This window comes from Mus pahari, chromosome 3 (genome assembly GCF_900095145.1).
Source record: "Mus pahari chromosome 3, PAHARI_EIJ_v1.1, whole genome shotgun sequence".
In the NCBI taxonomy this organism is placed as follows: Eukaryota; Metazoa; Chordata; class Mammalia; order Rodentia; family Muridae; genus Mus; species Mus pahari.
The window spans coordinates 134,184,835-134,201,340 of NC_034592.1; the positions used below are offsets into that span (position 1 = coordinate 134,184,835).

Below are 16,506 nucleotides of genomic sequence, written 5' to 3' on the forward strand. Positions count from 1 at the left end.
AAAGAGAAACTGTCTCAAAAAAAAAAAAAAAAAAAAAAAAAAAAAAAAAAAAAAAGCTTTAATAAAAGTCACATGAATGTAATATACCCCCATCTCAAGATATCCTATATGGCATTTACCTTTCTACTTAAAAGGAAGCGCTTCCTGGATTCTCTCTGGCATATGTGACTCACTAGTGTCATTACTTGGGACCATTAATAAATGACATAAGGCTGATGTGAACACAAGCACTGCCGAGTCACCTAAACGGTTCCCAGGAAGTTGATGGACACTGAATGGATATACTAGAAAGTGGTATTATTCAAATCCAGGACCAGATGAAGCTGGAGGCGTGCATTACTTCAAATAGGCTACAATTTAAAACTCATGAATATTGTTTCTATAATTTTCCATTTCATATCTGCAGGCTTTATCAACTGACATAACCTGAAATAGGGGAAAGAAAACCATGCTTGAAAAGGGACTACTGTGTGGAAGAGGGGGCAAGTCTGAGCTTACGGGTCAGAGAAGATTTAGTCTGGGAGCATGTGTTGTAAGTCACTATTCTTACAGTGACCAGTGTCCCCTAACTAATATCCTTGAGCCCACAGTTCCTAGACAGACCATGAGCATTCCCAGCCTCAATGTCTTCCCTGGGTAGCTGTGCTGGGCCAATGGGTCCAAACGGCAGGCTGAAGTATCCAGACAACCCCAAGAAAAACAGCAGCCCCTCTGAGCATCTCAGGAAGGGAAAAGACCCTGAGTTGGGGGACCTTAAATCCTCAAAATCAGATTCTGGAGGGCCCAAAAAGTCCATTGCGCTCATAAGATTAGGAAATTCTTGAGGTTTTACTTTTTTACAGCTCTGATAAAACACCATGGCGGTGACAACTTACAGAAGGAAGGGTCTGTTTGGTCTGAGGGTTCCAGAATTTAGGGTCCATAGCAGTGGAAACAAGATGGCAGCAATGGTGGCCGGAGCTGGAAGCTGAGCACTGAGGGCTCACATCACACAAGAAAAACAGAGGCAGAGAGAGCGCAAGAGCTGGGAATGGTGTACTGCTTTTAAACTCCAAGGCCTGCCCCCACACCAAGGCCTGCCCCCAGTGGCATAACCCTCAACAAGGCCTCATAAACCTACTCAAATAACACCACCAGCCGGGGACCAAGTACTCACACATCTGAGCCCATGGTGGCCACCACAGGTCCCACAGTAAATCTGGGGATTAGTGAACGCTTGACCACTCGCTCATTGACCTCACTCATTCAGACATTTACTCATTTCAAAAATATCAAGTGATTATTTTATGCGCTGGGCACATGAAGAATACACAGATGGTTGCTACCCCCATATAACTTACAAGCAAGCAAGCAAGCAAGCAAGCTGTAGTCCAAACCAGGCCAGTAGTGCATGGCTGCTCTGTAGAGAGAAGAGGAGGGCGAGGAAGCAAGCAGAATGAGTGTCCAGTAAGTCTGCGGTGACGGGAGAGGATCTGGGGGGAGGCCATGCTGGAGCCAAGTTCTGAGGGGAACAAATGGAAGAATTGTCTAGATAGAGTCATAGCAAAAGCCATGTAAAGGACCTGTACCTGAAGAATGGGAACCAAGGGGAGGCGTGGATAACTGGGGCAAAGGGAGAGGCAGAAATATCTATGTTTACCAACGTGTTAAGAGGAAACATGGATACCCAGAAGAGGTATGGACTGAGAAAAAGAGAGAACACCCTGGAAGAGGGTCAGATTATGACTGGGTTCTGAAAGAGTCAGTGAAGGAATGGAATTAGATCACCAATCCATGGAGAGGCCAGGACAAAAAATGCTCAAGATGTAAGAGGGAGCTAGAAGTGGTATTACATACCTGTAATGGTCATCACCTGGGAGATGGAGGGAAGAAGATCCAGAGTTCAAGGTCATCCTTATCTACATAACGAGTTCCTGGGATACATAAGGCGCTGTCTCACAAAACCAAACACAAACAAACAAACCAAAACCACATACAAGAGGCTGGAAAAGCTTGCAAACTACTGTGAGAAGCTGGAGACTTGGGCTGAAAGGGAGAAGACCGACACCAAAGACATCGGAACCTGGCTGGCCAGAGGTGGGCGTGTGTCGGTGGGCTGGGTGTGTAGGAGTAAGTCGGTGGGACAGTAGCTTCAGGACCTCTTTCTATCTACAAGTCACTCTTGTAGCAAACCGGAAGCGAGGATGTCCTTTGGGTCTCCAAGGCTCTCTTCCACCCCTGAGTGATGAGACTGTGTGCTGAGCTGAGACGCATCTGGAAAGGCTATGGGGCTGCTGTGCAGCTTTGGGCAAACTACTTACTCTCTCTGGGTATCCCTTCCCCCTTCAAGTGATCAATTAGTCAAAAGAGAAAGTTAGTTATTCTGAAGCTATTATGCATGTAAAGTATTTAGCAGAAGGTCAAGTTCGTGGCGATTGGGCTTGTTTCACAGGGTAACAGGAGGCAGGAAAATATTGTTTTATTGGAGGAGCAATTTGGCACTGAAAAGGTTAAAAACAGCCCAATCCTAGAGATAAGGCTGGAAGAAATACATCCTATGCAGTGTTGGGCACTGGGTCAAAGAGTAGGGGCTCCCCAAGGCAGCAGCAGGAAAGGCTCAAAGGCTGCAACCAGAAAGCGTTTGGGATACCTAGAAAGAAAAGGCAACAGAGTGGAGCAGCAGCATGCTCACACTCCCTCTCCCCCGCCCCAGGAGAAGAGATGGAGAGGGCCAGACACTCATAACCCAAGCTAGCCAGGTGGGGACAGCGAGCCAGAGAGGCCAAGCGCTTGGCAAGAGTCCGGTGTTAAAGGTGAGGCAGTCGGGGGGGGGGGGGGGGGGGGGAAANAAAAAAAAAAAAAAAAAAAGCCAGGAGGGTCCTGGGGGCACGAGGAAGGGGAAGACCAGAGTGGCAGAGGGAGGGTCTGTCCGGGTGAGTGTACAGTGCTGCGTGTGCGCTTGTGTACCTAGAGCCGGCCTGTGCACGTGCGAGGGGCGTGGGGCTGCGTGGAGCCGGACGGACGGCTAGCACCCGCACAGGCCCCCCGAGGGTTAAGCGCCGCCCAGCCGCCGGCTCCTCCCCGCCCCGGGCCGCGCGGCCGCGCTGACGCCCTCACTCGACCCACCGCGCCCTGGGCGCACCAGCGGGTCCCTGGTGGCCGCAGCGACCAGCGACCTGCGGATGCTCAACGCGCGCCACAAACTGTCCCCCCCGCACAGAGGCTGCCGGGCCGTCGGGGAGCCAGAAGCACCAGGCTGCCCAGATGCGGGCTCCACTTTGCCTGCTGCTGCTCCTCGCCCACGCAGTGGACATGCTCGCCCTGTACCGAAGGAAGAAGCAAGGTACAGATGTGGCCGGGCTGGTGGTGGGATAGGCATTACAAGGGAGACTCGTGGTAGCCCAGCGGATATGGGCATTTGTCTGGTGCCTGATGCCTGGACTCAGGATCGGACCGGGGAGTTGTGGAGCAACCTGGACCTAGGAAACTGGGAAGGAACTAGAGGTCAGGTCGGGCTCACTGGCCCCAGCCTCCCAGCAGTGTCCCAAGGGTAACTCCCCAGACACCGAAAACCCAAGGAACCACCCTTGGAAACAATGCACTAGAAGACAGGACTAGTGACTTAGAAGCCAGCCCAGGCATCCATACTGGGCCAGGATGAAGTTCAATGACTCCAGGGCTTATGTGGGGCTCTGTCACTGCTCCTGACCCCTGCTGTTACCCCCACCCCACCCCCAGAATTGATCTGGGTAAGCCTCTCTAGTGGTCTCTTTGGGTTCAAGTTGAAGTCTTCTGGGGATGACCTGGAAGAAGTTTGTCCTCTCTCAGAGCCTGAGGATTTTTCCTTTGAGACCTCCTGGAACCACTAAGGAAACTTGAACCTGAGACTCTGTGCCTGGGCCCTGTAAACATTGGAGAGTGTGTCACAGTTCCTCAATGCCACAGTCAGATGTATTTTGGAGGTGAGGTGAGACTGCCCCTGCAGAGGCAGAGTTGACAGAACCTGAGCTGGTGTTGGGAGGGCAAGAGGACCAGCAAGCCCTGTGTCTGAACAGGGCAGGCCTGGGGACTCTGGATGCCTGTCTGTGCATCAACTGCCAAAGGCTGGCCGCTGTGCCAAGAGTGTGCCACACACTGTTTCCTTGGATCCCTATGATGCCCTAATGACAGTGGCTATCTCACTCTATAGAGCAGGAACCGGACATTCATACAGGTTGCTTTGTTGAGCAGTCCAACAGGCAGGTGGGAGCTCTGATTAGGTCTCTGACTGAGAGCCTGGGTCCGGGAATACTGAATGGTAGGGTGTGAGAGTGGCCTTACCCCTAGGGACTTCTAGTCCATCTGCATGGAAAGCCTTTCGCAGATGCTGCAGCTCCTATAAGGAAGCAGGGAACACAGGGGGCCATGGGGAAGCAGGGAACACGGGGGCTGTGGGGAAGCAGGTATGGTGTGGGATAGCAGGCCATGGTCTAGGGAAACTGTTAAGGGAGCTGGACAATGAAAATAGAGGTGTAGGTGGACCTCGGGTAGGCTGTGGGGACTTGGGGATCCTGAAGGTAGAAGCTTGTAAATGGCCTTCACCCCACTGTCCAGAGTCCAGGCACTGGAGCCAGCCTAGCTGGATCCATGGCCCTCCTTTGAAAGTTCCAGCTGAGTGACCTCAGGGAATGCCCTCTGAGTTCAGTTTTACCTGTATGAGATCCTTTCCATTAGTCCTCCAAGATACTACTCCACTCTGAAAAGATGTTTTAAATCTTTTCTTTTCACCAACTTGTCTTTAAGATGGAAGCAATAAACTTCAGTCTCCCACTCATCAGGAGAACCTTAGCTAAGATGGAGTAAGGTAGAGAGTTAGCTTCCTATGCGGGTGCCTCGTGAGGCCTGATACCATTAGTCATCCCAGTTTCTTGGCTGTTACGTTGTTCGCTACTTACAAAAGGCCAGTGAGTGCAAAGAGAGGTGCTAACATTTTAGAGAGGAAACACGTTCAGAGAGGGCTGTTGTCCAAGGCTGCACAGCAGATCAGCAATACAGCCGACTCAGACCTACATGGTAGATGCTGTGCAATCCTATGAACACCGAGTTAGTCTTCTTTTCTTGGAACCTCAGTTTACCTACCTGGAGATTTAGATTTCTAAGATGCCTCTCACTGATGAAGGAAGAGGACAAGGGGGAGGGGACATGAAAACCATTTGTCCTTCCCCTTAGCTCAGCTCGCCAGCACCTCCTAAGGAATGTGGGAGCCCAGCCTGGCTCCTTGCATTGGTCCAGTTAGATGGAGAGGCTGCTTTTGAGCCTCAGGTATGCACACCTGCCCAGCGTCTTCAGCGAGGTTGTGACTCTTCATGTGATACAAAGGAGACAGCCTTGGGCTTCAGTCCCTCTCCTGAACCATTCATGAGGTGTGACCTTGGACAAAAGGGTTTCTCCTCTGCTTCTGCCCACAGCCCTCAGTTTCCCCATTGGCTCTGATGTGGAGGCTACACTTTCCTAGAGCCTGTCCTGCAAGGCAGTCAGAGTTCTCATGGGCAAATGGTTTTGGGCAGTGTTGGGTTTAGCTTAGTTCTTGGCTTATCAAGGGCGTTGATGGGCCCAGCAAGAAGCAGTGAGGAGAGGCTGACCTTTCTCAAACCCAGACATACACATGAGTACTGTGTGTCAGACATGAACTGGAAAGCTGTGCATTGGTCCCCAGGGTCTTCTGATCTGACTTTGGCTAGATCGTGTATATCAGCAGGGCCTTATTCGCTGGCTCATTCACTTGCCCGCTCGCTTACTTGCTCACTCATCTGTTCATCTATTTATGTAGTGTCACAGGGCAGCCTCCTTCCCTGCCAGGTTGTGTGGAAGCCTGAGGGATGTTACGCTGAAGCATCCAAGCCATCACGGAAGCTCACCTTTCCCTGCTTTCCTGGGCTTTCTCCTCCATACCCTGCCCTTGACCTTAGCCTCTGGCCCAATTTCCCCGCCTGCCCCAGACATGCCTGGTCCGCGATGCCTCCCTTGGGGTCTGCTTCTCGTGGACCTGGTCTCCTCTGGCTCCAGCGTCATCACTGGGTTCTGATGAAACCTAATTTTTCTGTTTCTACAAAATAGAATGAAAGGGAAGGGCTTGAAAGGGGTTCTTGGACTCAAGGGTCTCTTACAAAACACTTTGATTAATTAAGTATAAATGAATGAGAACCAGATGGGAACATGACTCTTGAAATGAGCTGGTGGACCTGGCAGTGGGGCAGTGGAGCAAAATGAAGGGACTCTAAGCTGTGTCCCCAGTTCACAGATCCGGAGCTTCCTGAAGGCAAGGCTGAGGTACAAAGCGTTTGCCCTCTCCTCCCCTGGGCATGAGAACTTGGCCAGGACACACGATTTCTCTGATGTGTGATTCCCTCGTCTGTGACGTGGGAACCACAGAATCTGCCTCCTTGGGCAGCATGAGAAATGCACCACCATCCCAGAAGAAAGGTGTGCAAAGGCCTTGGGGTAGAGAGGGCTCAGTAGAGGATACCTCCTGAACGTTGGTTTCCTTGAGAACTTTTGCTGGTTCCCCTGAGCCCATTTGATTACCATGAAATGACAGGAGGTAGCATCCACTCCAGGCTCCTGTCAGGTGGATGCAAGGAACACCCTATGCAAAGTGTGAATGGCGGCTCTGGCCCTGCATGCAGATCCAAAGGAGATGCCTGGCACTTGGACAGACAAGGGAGTCGAACAGGCTCTCTGTGCCTCCTGTCTGCGAGTTGGAGCAGTGGCTGGGTGCAGAGCAAGGTGTGTGCCCCCTTCCTCCACCCCCCACCCCGAGAACTGGTACGCGGATGAAGCCAGGCTCAGCTGAACATTGGGGTGACTCTAAAAGGGAAGCCAGTTCCCTTGAGGCAGAGCAGGGTGGTCCCTTAATAGGTGCTGGGGAATGGTTGGGGGAGTCCTGCCCTGAGTCCTGGGTCTCTTGGTAAAACAGCAGAGGCCAGCACAAAAGGCAGACAGGCAGCTGATCCTTAGCTCTGCACCTGGCCTGTCCCTTCTCAGCCACTGTAAAACCAGCCTGGGTACAAAGAGAGGTCTTTTCCACTTACCCTGCCATGGCACTGGGAAGCCATCTAATCACCCTTCCCAACCCCAGGAATGCAGAGACCACAGAGAAAGGGTCGGCCATGTACCGGACCACTGCAGAGGGGATGGACTTCTGCCGTGCCTTGTGGAATACCCATTTCTCAGGCAAGGAAGTTGAGGGCCAGTGGCCTGTGGAGAACTCCCAGCAGCTGAGTTGGGGCACAGACACATAGCTTTGGAGATGCCCTGGCCTGTGCCTAGAGCTAGCAAGGGACTCTGTTGGGACTGACTGTCATGTCCAGGAAGAGCCTCTTCAGGTAATCAAGCAGGACATTAGTGTGGCAGGAGAAAGGGGAGCCTGGCCACTCTAGAGACCACATGACAGGGAGAAGATGGAAATTGCACTGTGGACAGAGCCAGTGTTGGTCATGGAAGGGTTTTGGATACCACATTTGCTGAGCTCCCCAGGCCAGGCTCTGATGAGTCCCGAGGACTGAAAGTCACTGATGTCACAATACCCAGCATGCCCCTGAAGTCCATTGGGGAGAATTCCACAATAGGACACTCAGTGCTCTTCAGCCCAGCCTTTGATAGGCAGGCTGAATGTTATTCATAAGGGGTTCCTTATGAGGGTGTTCATCCTGAGATGTGAAGCCCTTGGCAGTTAGCAGTCAACTGAGTAAGTTACAGTCAGAGGTTTTAATGAAGTTATGTGGAACAGAACAGGATGGAAGAAAGGAGAGTGGAGTTTCCGGTGTTTCTATAAAGACCCAGAGTAAATATTCTAGTTTTGTGGACCATACAGGGTCATGCCAGAGGCCGTGGCATACCATGCCCTGCAGAAAATAACAGAGTGCTTTTTAAGTATTAAGAAGTATATTATTGCTTGACTGTGTGTAGGGCTGTGTGTACAGGTATGTGAGCATGCTTGCAAGTATGTGTAATGGCACATGTGCATGAGTGTATGTAGTGTGTGTGCTCATGAGTTTGGGTGTGTATACAGCGTATGTGCTAACAAGATATATTTCGTGTGTGTGTGTTTGTGTGTGTGTGTGTGTGTGTGTGTGGTATACATGCCTTGTGGTCTGCACGCATATATATATGTGCGTGTGTGTGTGTGTGGTATACATGCCTTGTGGTCTGCGTGCATATATATATATATATATATATATATATATATATATATATATATATACACATACATACATATATGTGTGTGTGTGNTATATATATATATATATATATATATATATATATGTGTGTGTGTGTGTGTGTGTGTGTGTGTGTTATGGTATACATGCCTATGGTCTGCATGTATATATGTGTGTGTGTGTGTGTGTGTGTGTGTGTGTGTATGCATACTCACATGTGTATGCATGAGTGTGAAGGCCTGAAGTTGATACCAGGTGTCTTGCACAATGGCTCTCATTTTATTGAGACAGAGTCTCTCTCCGAAACCGGATCTTGCTGATTCTGGATAGTCTAGCTAGCTTGCTTGCTTGGAGGATGCCCTGGTTCTACTTTCTGAATGCTGGGATTTTAAGTGGGACACCGCACCTGCCTGGGCTTTCCATGGGTTCTAGAGATCTGACCCCAGGTCACTAGATGTGCACACTAAATGCTTCATTTGTTTTACTTGCCTCTGAGCATATGTTCTTCCTGTTATTGGAATGTGGATGCTATTCTCCCCACTATGCCTGTCTGAAACACTCAACGAGCTGGCCTAAAACAGGACAGACGTATGATACAGGACCTTGTGAAGGTAGCAGGTGGCTATTTTCCCAAGAGAAGATGAAAGCCCAGTGGGCCACATGGCATTATCCAAGAGCTGGTCAGTAAGCCCAGGAAGTCTGAGTCACAGCTCCACTCCCTCCAGGATGGACGGACACACACACACACACACACACCAACAGCTCCTGAGAGCTTCTAGTCGCCTGGTGCCGTACCCTTCCCAGCATACTTGGATGTTAGCCCCTGGAAGGTTGGAGTCATCTGTTTGGGCCCTGGGGGGTCTTTCTGCATTAGATACCCCAGAGTGATGACTGTGACAGACACCATCATGTTCTCTTCACACTGACCTTCAGCCCAGCCCTGTCTGGTGGATACGGCTCCTCCTTCCCGCTGTACCCAGGAAGAAAACTGATTCAGAGGGGATTGAGTCACATAGCAAATGTGTGTGTGCGTGAGACCTGGATCTTTCTCATTCCAAAACTCACAGGAGCAGATCCCACTTACTGTGGAGTGCCGATCGCTGTCATTAACCAGCCTCTTGCACAGAACTTTACAGTTGGCAGAGCAGCCTGTGCTCGCTTTCTCTCTGGAGGTCCTGAGTGCGATTGTAGAATTTTGGAGGAACCTGAGATCAACACCTGTGAATATGGGAGTGGCAGCAGGGCAAGTCTTCAGGTCATCAGCTATCGGTGGCCATGGAGATGCAGGAGGACAAGTGGCCAAGCACATCATAGACAACCTGCTCCAGAGCCTGGGGAGTCTAAGATGGCTCCTTAGAGCCTCTATTGCTACGGTGTACCTGAGGGCTGCTGGCCTGCTTTGCCCTTCCCCGGCAGCATCCATGTCAGAAGGCATCGGGATACCTTCCACAGATGGAGGGAGGCAGCCAATAACCAGGGTCAGATGCCTTCATGGGGGTTCTCTAGTGCCCTGGGGATGTGCAGCTACCACGCAGGGGCTGGGGACTTGGTTAAGCTCTGTGTTAAAGCTGACATAATTTGAGCACTAGTCATTCATCCAGAGCCATGCCTGTGGACGCTGTCAAGATGTGAAGTGGTCTGGCGTGGTAAATCCTAGAACATGCACCTTGCCCGTGCACTCTCTCCGCACAATCTGCTCATTGCCAGATCACATTCCCTTGGTCTTCTTGGGGGACTGCCTGTTTTTTTGACCTACAGGAATGGTCATTTCTAATCCTTCCACCAATGATCCTCACCACTGCCTTCTGCCTCTGCAAATGGAGTAAGAGTAATTCCTTCTCTAGGCCTCTACAAGATCTCAGACAAGGCTGGGAGGATGTCTACTGACCCATGTTGAGAGGACCAGCCAGCTGCTGAGGGACCTTGACACCAGGGTGCTCACAGGATTAATAAGCCTGTGAATTGGGCATCATTATATAAATGAGAAAATATGTGACCCAGAGAGGTTAAGTAACTTATCCAAGGCCACATAGCTAAGGTTCAGATCTTCCGTGGCCCTGGCACCTAAGCTCTAACCATTGAGCACAGCAGCCTCACAACCACCACTCACGGAGATTGAGTTGCCCACATCCCACAAAGCAGCAAACAGAATTAGAGCAGAAGCACTAATTGCAGCTTAGGCAGTTACCATTTTTGTAGGTTGAAAACAGCCAAATATCAGTGCTTTCATGTTCCAAAACAATAGCTTAACAAAGTAAGGTTTGTCAAACCAGGACTTAAATCCAGATGATTGATGGCTGAGCTCAGGTCCAGTGCCAGCCTGCCAGGTCTCTCCTGGCCCGTCCATAATATGGCTTCTGAGATGACTTGGTCCTGCAGACCTCTTTGCTTGAGGAGCAAGGACCAGGCATCAGGTAGCCGAGGCCCCACACAGATGGGGAGAGATGGGATATCCCCAGGCAATCTCTGAGGGTCTGAGTCGCATGCCCTGCCTCAGATCCCTCGGCACATGTCTGGCCTCTGCTGGGGAGAGCTGCTCTCTTAGGTTCTGCTGCCTAGGATGGACCGCCTCCATGCCCTTCATTGGTTCCTTCTAGGGCCCAGACTCCACTCCATGACTCACGGGGAGGCTCTGATGCCTGTTTCAGAAGGGGCTGTAACCCGGCAATGCAAGAGGGAATGAAGCTAAGTCTGGGACCCCAGACGACATGGGGGATCACCCCTGTCTCCTAAGCCTCCACATTCCCTACAGCTGATGGCAGGAACAGAGAGTCACGTTGGAAAGGGTTCAGGCATTGATGAGTGGTGCAGCTGTCTAGTGAGTGCAGGCGAGCTCTGGGGCCAATGTCAAGGGAGACGTGGGTGCTGCTACTCTTGATGCCCTGCCCAGGTCATGGCTCCTTCTGTGCCTCTGTGGGCTGATTCACAAAGCAGTCTTGAAATGAGGATAACACACGAGCACACATGGGTGTTCAACAGAATGGCCAGTGTCAAACTCAGGCAAGGACCCGTGACTGGGGCTGTCCTGAGGGTCACTGCCTGTGGCCCATCTAGAAGACACAAAGAACTCAGCTGGTGTTGATGACAGCAATGTACCCAGGAGGCTGGTTTCTCTAGTGTGTGCAATGGTTAAAACTGGGTAACTTTGAGGAACCCGGGTTCTAAAGATAAGATTGTGGCCTGGTGAACATCACACACCCCTGTGTAATGATCTGGAAGATGATAGTGACTTTAGTGATGTACACTAGGTGCAGGGCTCATCCCAGACCTACAAGGCATGGGCTGTGCACACCTCATTTGTGCAGATGAGAGGGGCTCAGAGTGGTCATGGGCTGGTCAAAGCATACACATCAAACAGCCAGGTGGGATGCAGATGGGAGTAGAAACTCCAGCCTCTCCCTGCCCATTTCTGTCCGGTGGTCCCCTAAAAGCTGAGAACTGCTACTAAAAGCACCCCTGACTGGGAGGAATGAGAGTGGCTGGGACATGGTGGTTTCAAGATGGGCGGCCATGAGTGTCTTAGTTAGGGTTCCTATTGCTGTGATGAAACACCATGACCAAAGAGCATACAGTTCTATAGGAGTCCATCATTGAAGGAAGTCAGGGCAGGAACTCAACAGGGCAGGAATCTAAAAGCAGGAACTGATACAGAGGCAATGGAAGGGTGCTGCCTACTGGCTTGCTCTTCATGGCTTGCTCAGCCTACTTCCTTATAGACCCCCGACCACCATCCCAGGGATGGCACGACCCACAATGGGCTGCCCCATTCATCACCAATTAAGAAAATGCCCTGCAGGCTTGCCCTAAAGCCTCTAGTGGGGGCATTTTCTTAATTGAGGCTCCTTCCTCTCAGGTGCCTTTAGCTTGTGTCAAGTTAGCGTAAAACTTGCTAGCACAATGAATTTTTATGACAAAGTCCCTTTGAAGCTGAGGACAAGAGGTAAAGGACCTGTCATCTGCTGGGCATGGCACTGTGGACAGAGCCATCTAGTCTTTAATTCTTTTGACACACAGACAAACTTGGTGGTCCCTCTTTGCTGAGTCTGCTGTCCCTCCCAGCTACATGGATGACTGCCATGTCTCTGCCAGGACTCTCCGTCTCCCTCCCCACACTGCCTCTCCTGTCCCTTTTCCTCAATGCCTGGGGATAGGGATAGGGTGTGTGCTTGGGATAGCACACCGGTTTAAGCATGCCTGTTCAGTGACTTCCCAGCTCAGAAATGATCAATGAAAATGATCTTGGCTTATAACCTTGAGGTCATATTCAAGGCCACATACAGTGTAACTGTTTTGTAACTAGTTCTGTTGTATTGTTTAAGGAATATCAAAAAGTCCCTGCCTGCTTTGTCAACAGGTATTTTCTTCCTGATGTTTTAAATGCAAAACCTAGACAAGTCAATTACAGTAAGCCCACTCCAGTGTTCTGGGCCTCTGCCCTCTGACCCCTGACCTCAGCATCCATTCCTCCTCACCTGATCACTGCTCCCAGATCCCTCCAGCCTGAGGACCTTTATGCTTTCTGGTTCCTTTCCCAAGAATGTATATTCCACAGACACTTTAGAATCCCACTTCCTTCAGGATGTAAAACTTCACTGTGGATTGGCTATCTTGTTCACTAAGGTCTCCCTGTGCCTTGAACAGTATTTGACACAAAACAATCATTCTGTGTCATTCCACCACCTTGAGACCCCAAAGCTTCAAGTGTTAAGCCTCTTGTATAGCACAGCATATAGACATATATGGAGGTTTAAATGAGAATAGTAGCCCTCGTAGGTTCATATATTTGAATGCTTGATCCCTAGTTGGTGGAACTGTTTGAAAAGGATTAGGAGGTGTGGCCTTGTTGGAGGAGGTGTGTCATGGAGGCAAGCTTGGAGGTTTCCGAAAGCCCACACCATTTCCACACCAAGCCCACACCAGTTCTCTGCCTCATGCTTATGAATCAAGATGTGAGTAGGTTCTCAGCTACTGCTTCTGTGCCAAGCCTTCCCGCCTACTGCCATGCTCCCTGCCATGATGGTCATGGACTCAACACTCTCCAACCATGGGCCACACATGAGATGCTTTGTTTTTTTTAAGTTGCTTTGGTCACTGTGTTTTGTCACAGCAATTAAAAAGTAACTAAGACACTATAGAAGCTTGAGGTCACAGACAAGACCACAGACAGTGTAACTGTTTGTAAATAATTCCATTGTATTGTTTATGAACTAACAAGAAAAAGTCCCAGTGTGTTCTGTGCATGAGTGGTTTTTTTTTTCTTAGTATTTTTAGTGCAGAACCTGGACACGTCAACTACAGTAGGTCCCCTGTAGACATCTATATGTGGCCTGCCTGTTCTGCATGTCCACACACTGAGGTCAGGCTGGAGCGGCAAAGCCCCATCTTTGCCAGCTCCAACAGGCTATGGCAATGGGTGTGGTAGAGCTGGCCTCTGAGTCAGGGGATGTGCCTGTGTCCAGATGGAGAGGAAACGGTAGCTGGAGCGATGAAGAGCCAGGAGCATGAATTCAGATCCAAGGGCCTCAACCCTGGACTCCAAGGACTCACTGTGTGCCTCTGAAAACCTCTCTGTCCTTCACTGAGGACCCTTTCCTGAAGGGGCAGGCTCAGTAAAATGCTGTTTACTGTCATGCTGCCAACCTCCTTGCACAGAGTGGCAGATGTTACTGGTCATTTTCAGTTTGCCTATACAATAGGTCATTGAAATATTTTGTCTGTTTTGACTCTTTTTATGTGCATATGCATGGGTCTGTGGAGGCCCCTAGTCGGGTACAGAGCAGCAATAGTGGAGAAGCCCACGGTAGGGGAAGCTGATCACAGGAGAAGCTGAAGAGAAAGATGGAGAAGCCAAAGATGTGCCCCAGTAACCTGAGGACCTGGCATTAGACCCTGCCCCCAAATGGCTCCCCGACCTCTCATTAGGGAACAGAGTCTTTCCCATACATATACCTCCATATTCTTCTTCACATGCTCACCCACCTTGTTCTCTGAGACTGGGCTCCTCATGGATCTGGAACTCACCAAGCAGGAGAGTGAACCCCAGGAATCCTCTTGTCTGTACCTCTGCAGCACTTGGAATAAAAGTGCATGCCTTCATATGTTGAAAACTGAGATTCTGGGGAGCCAGTGCAGGCTCTGATGTGTGTGAGGTAGGCGCTTCACCAGCCTAGCATCCTCCCAGCCTCCGTCCTGGTTCTGGTGTTCACGAAACTTGTCAGGGATAAAGAGCCACTTACCATGTAGGAACTGACCTGTTTACTGTTTTTCTTTGAGTTGCTGGGAATCTCTTGGCTTTCTGTTGGGTTGTATTTTCCTATTTATAAAAGCTGTTTGTAGCCAGATGGTGATGGCGCACGCCTTTAAGTCCAACACTTGGGAGGCAGAGGCAGGCGGATCTCTGAGTTCAAGGGTAGCCTGGTCTTCAAAGCAGTTCCAGGACAGCCAGGGCTATGTAACCCTGTCTTTGAAACACTAATTTTTAAAGTTGCTTGCACATTACAGGTGGCTATCCATGGCCTGCTCGGAAGCTGGCTTCATGACCAGGTTGAACATGCAATATGAAATTTACACTTCTTTTTCCTCTCTAATTCAGTTTAACTCTAAAACCCAGTCTTTGGTAACTGAGCAGTGCTCAAAACTTTCTGGTAAGTTTAAGGTGAACAAAAACAAACAAAACAAAACAAAATCTAGACCAGTGCTGAGATTTTAAAACATGGGTCTGATCCAGATTTCTGTCCTGTGAAGGAGGCCAGATGTCAACCTCCAGTACGCCTCCCCACATGCTTGTGCCCCTTGTCACAGTCAGGGGACAGAGCTGTGTCAGGCTTTGCCATTCCACCTGGGTTTTCCTGTAACCACAGGGAGATGCCTGAGATAATCAACTTACAACTGAAAAGTTTTGTTTAGGTCACAGTTCCGTAGGTTCCAGTCCCCTCTGGGCAGCTCCGTTGCTCTGGGCTCCTGGTGGGGTATGTGACAGTTATGGTGGAGAGGTAGAGAAATTGTTCCCCTCACAAGAGAGAAGCTGAAGAGAAAGATCAAGAGGCCAAGCATGTGCCCCAATATCCTAGGTCTTGCTTCCAAAAGGCTCCCCCACATCTCATTAGGGGACCAGGTCTTTCACATACAGGTCCTTGGAGATGATGTCCCGACTGTGTTAGGCTTGCCTGTATGTGGTGAGCAGAAATGGTGGGGACCAAATTAGCTACAGCTGTCACCTCAAAAATCCCAGAGCTGGAAAACTCAGGGCCTGTCCCAGTGAGTGGAGAGGAAGAACTGTGTCAGGGACACCTGTGCTGAGTGAGTGGCAGGCATCCCACTGTGCCACCCCAAGCCTCGAACCCCTCCAGGTCAGTCTGCAGCTTAAATCACTCAGTCACCTCCATTGGCGTCCCTGTGCTGGTGTGATAAATTAGCCAAATGATGACAATATGGTTGTTCCACCTGCCCCACCCCCTTCATCTCTCTCTCTCTCTCTAGTTTGCTCATCCGCAGTGGATCAAACTAGACAACAAATGTGAGCATAGTTGGGGTGTGGTATTCCAGACTCCCCATCCTTCAGGCCACTCTAAACCAGAAGTCCACCTGCATGTGGGAGCAGGGGCCATGCCTGCTGTATAGTCAGCAGTGGGCCATCCTTCAGTGCTCTGTGGACAGTTTCCAGGTTAGAAAGGCACAAGGGACGGGAGGAAAAGTGCTAAGGAGAGCTGGTCCCCTCCCAGAAAGCCCAGGAGGGGGGACCCCAATTCTAGACTAAGGGCAGAGCACAGGGAGTTTGTCTTTACTTTTTAGAGGAAGGTTATTAAGAGGAACACTTGCCGAGCATGCATTCGCAGCAGGCACAGTGGGGACAGGGTGGCAGTGGTGAGGGCCACTGGTAAACAACATGGAGTCTGGCAGAAGCTTACATTTCTAGCCTAGTGCTATTTCATGTAACTTTTTCAAAAGCCTGTACAGATGAAAATCTGTTTTGTCTCTACCTTTTTAAAATAAATCCAGTATAAATGAGGGAGGGCCTTGTTTCTTGTTTTCAATCCTCAGATTCCTATAGCCTAGAAAGAGCCTGACATGAAGTAGGTATTCAAGAAATACAGGATGTACAAACGAGTGGATGGATGGATGCATGGATGAGTGGATGGATGGGTAGAAGAGTGGGTAGATGTGTGGATGGATGAACGGATGGGTAAGTGGAAGGACAGTAAGATGAATTAATGGGTAGATGGATGAATGGATGGATGGATGGATGGATGGATGGATGGATGGATGGATGGATGAATGGATAGGTGGATGGATGGGTGGGTGGATGGATGGATGGATGGATGGATGGATG

The 16,506-nt window shown here is 50.1% G+C and overlaps 1 protein-coding gene across 1 annotated transcript in view; it reads left to right on the top strand.

The window, feature by feature from the left end:
- The first annotated feature begins 3,137 nt into the window (after nt 1–3,137).
- The window catches only part of Rspo4 (R-spondin 4), a 31,452-nt gene continuing 18,083 nt past the window's right edge, over nt 3,138–16,506 (top strand). The window contains exon 1 of the mRNA XM_021195133.1: nt 3,138–3,322. Coding sequence (XP_021050792.1) covers nt 3,244–3,322 — 79 coding nt within the window. The 5' untranslated portion in view covers nt 3,138–3,243. The remainder of the gene's footprint in view (nt 3,323–16,506) is intronic.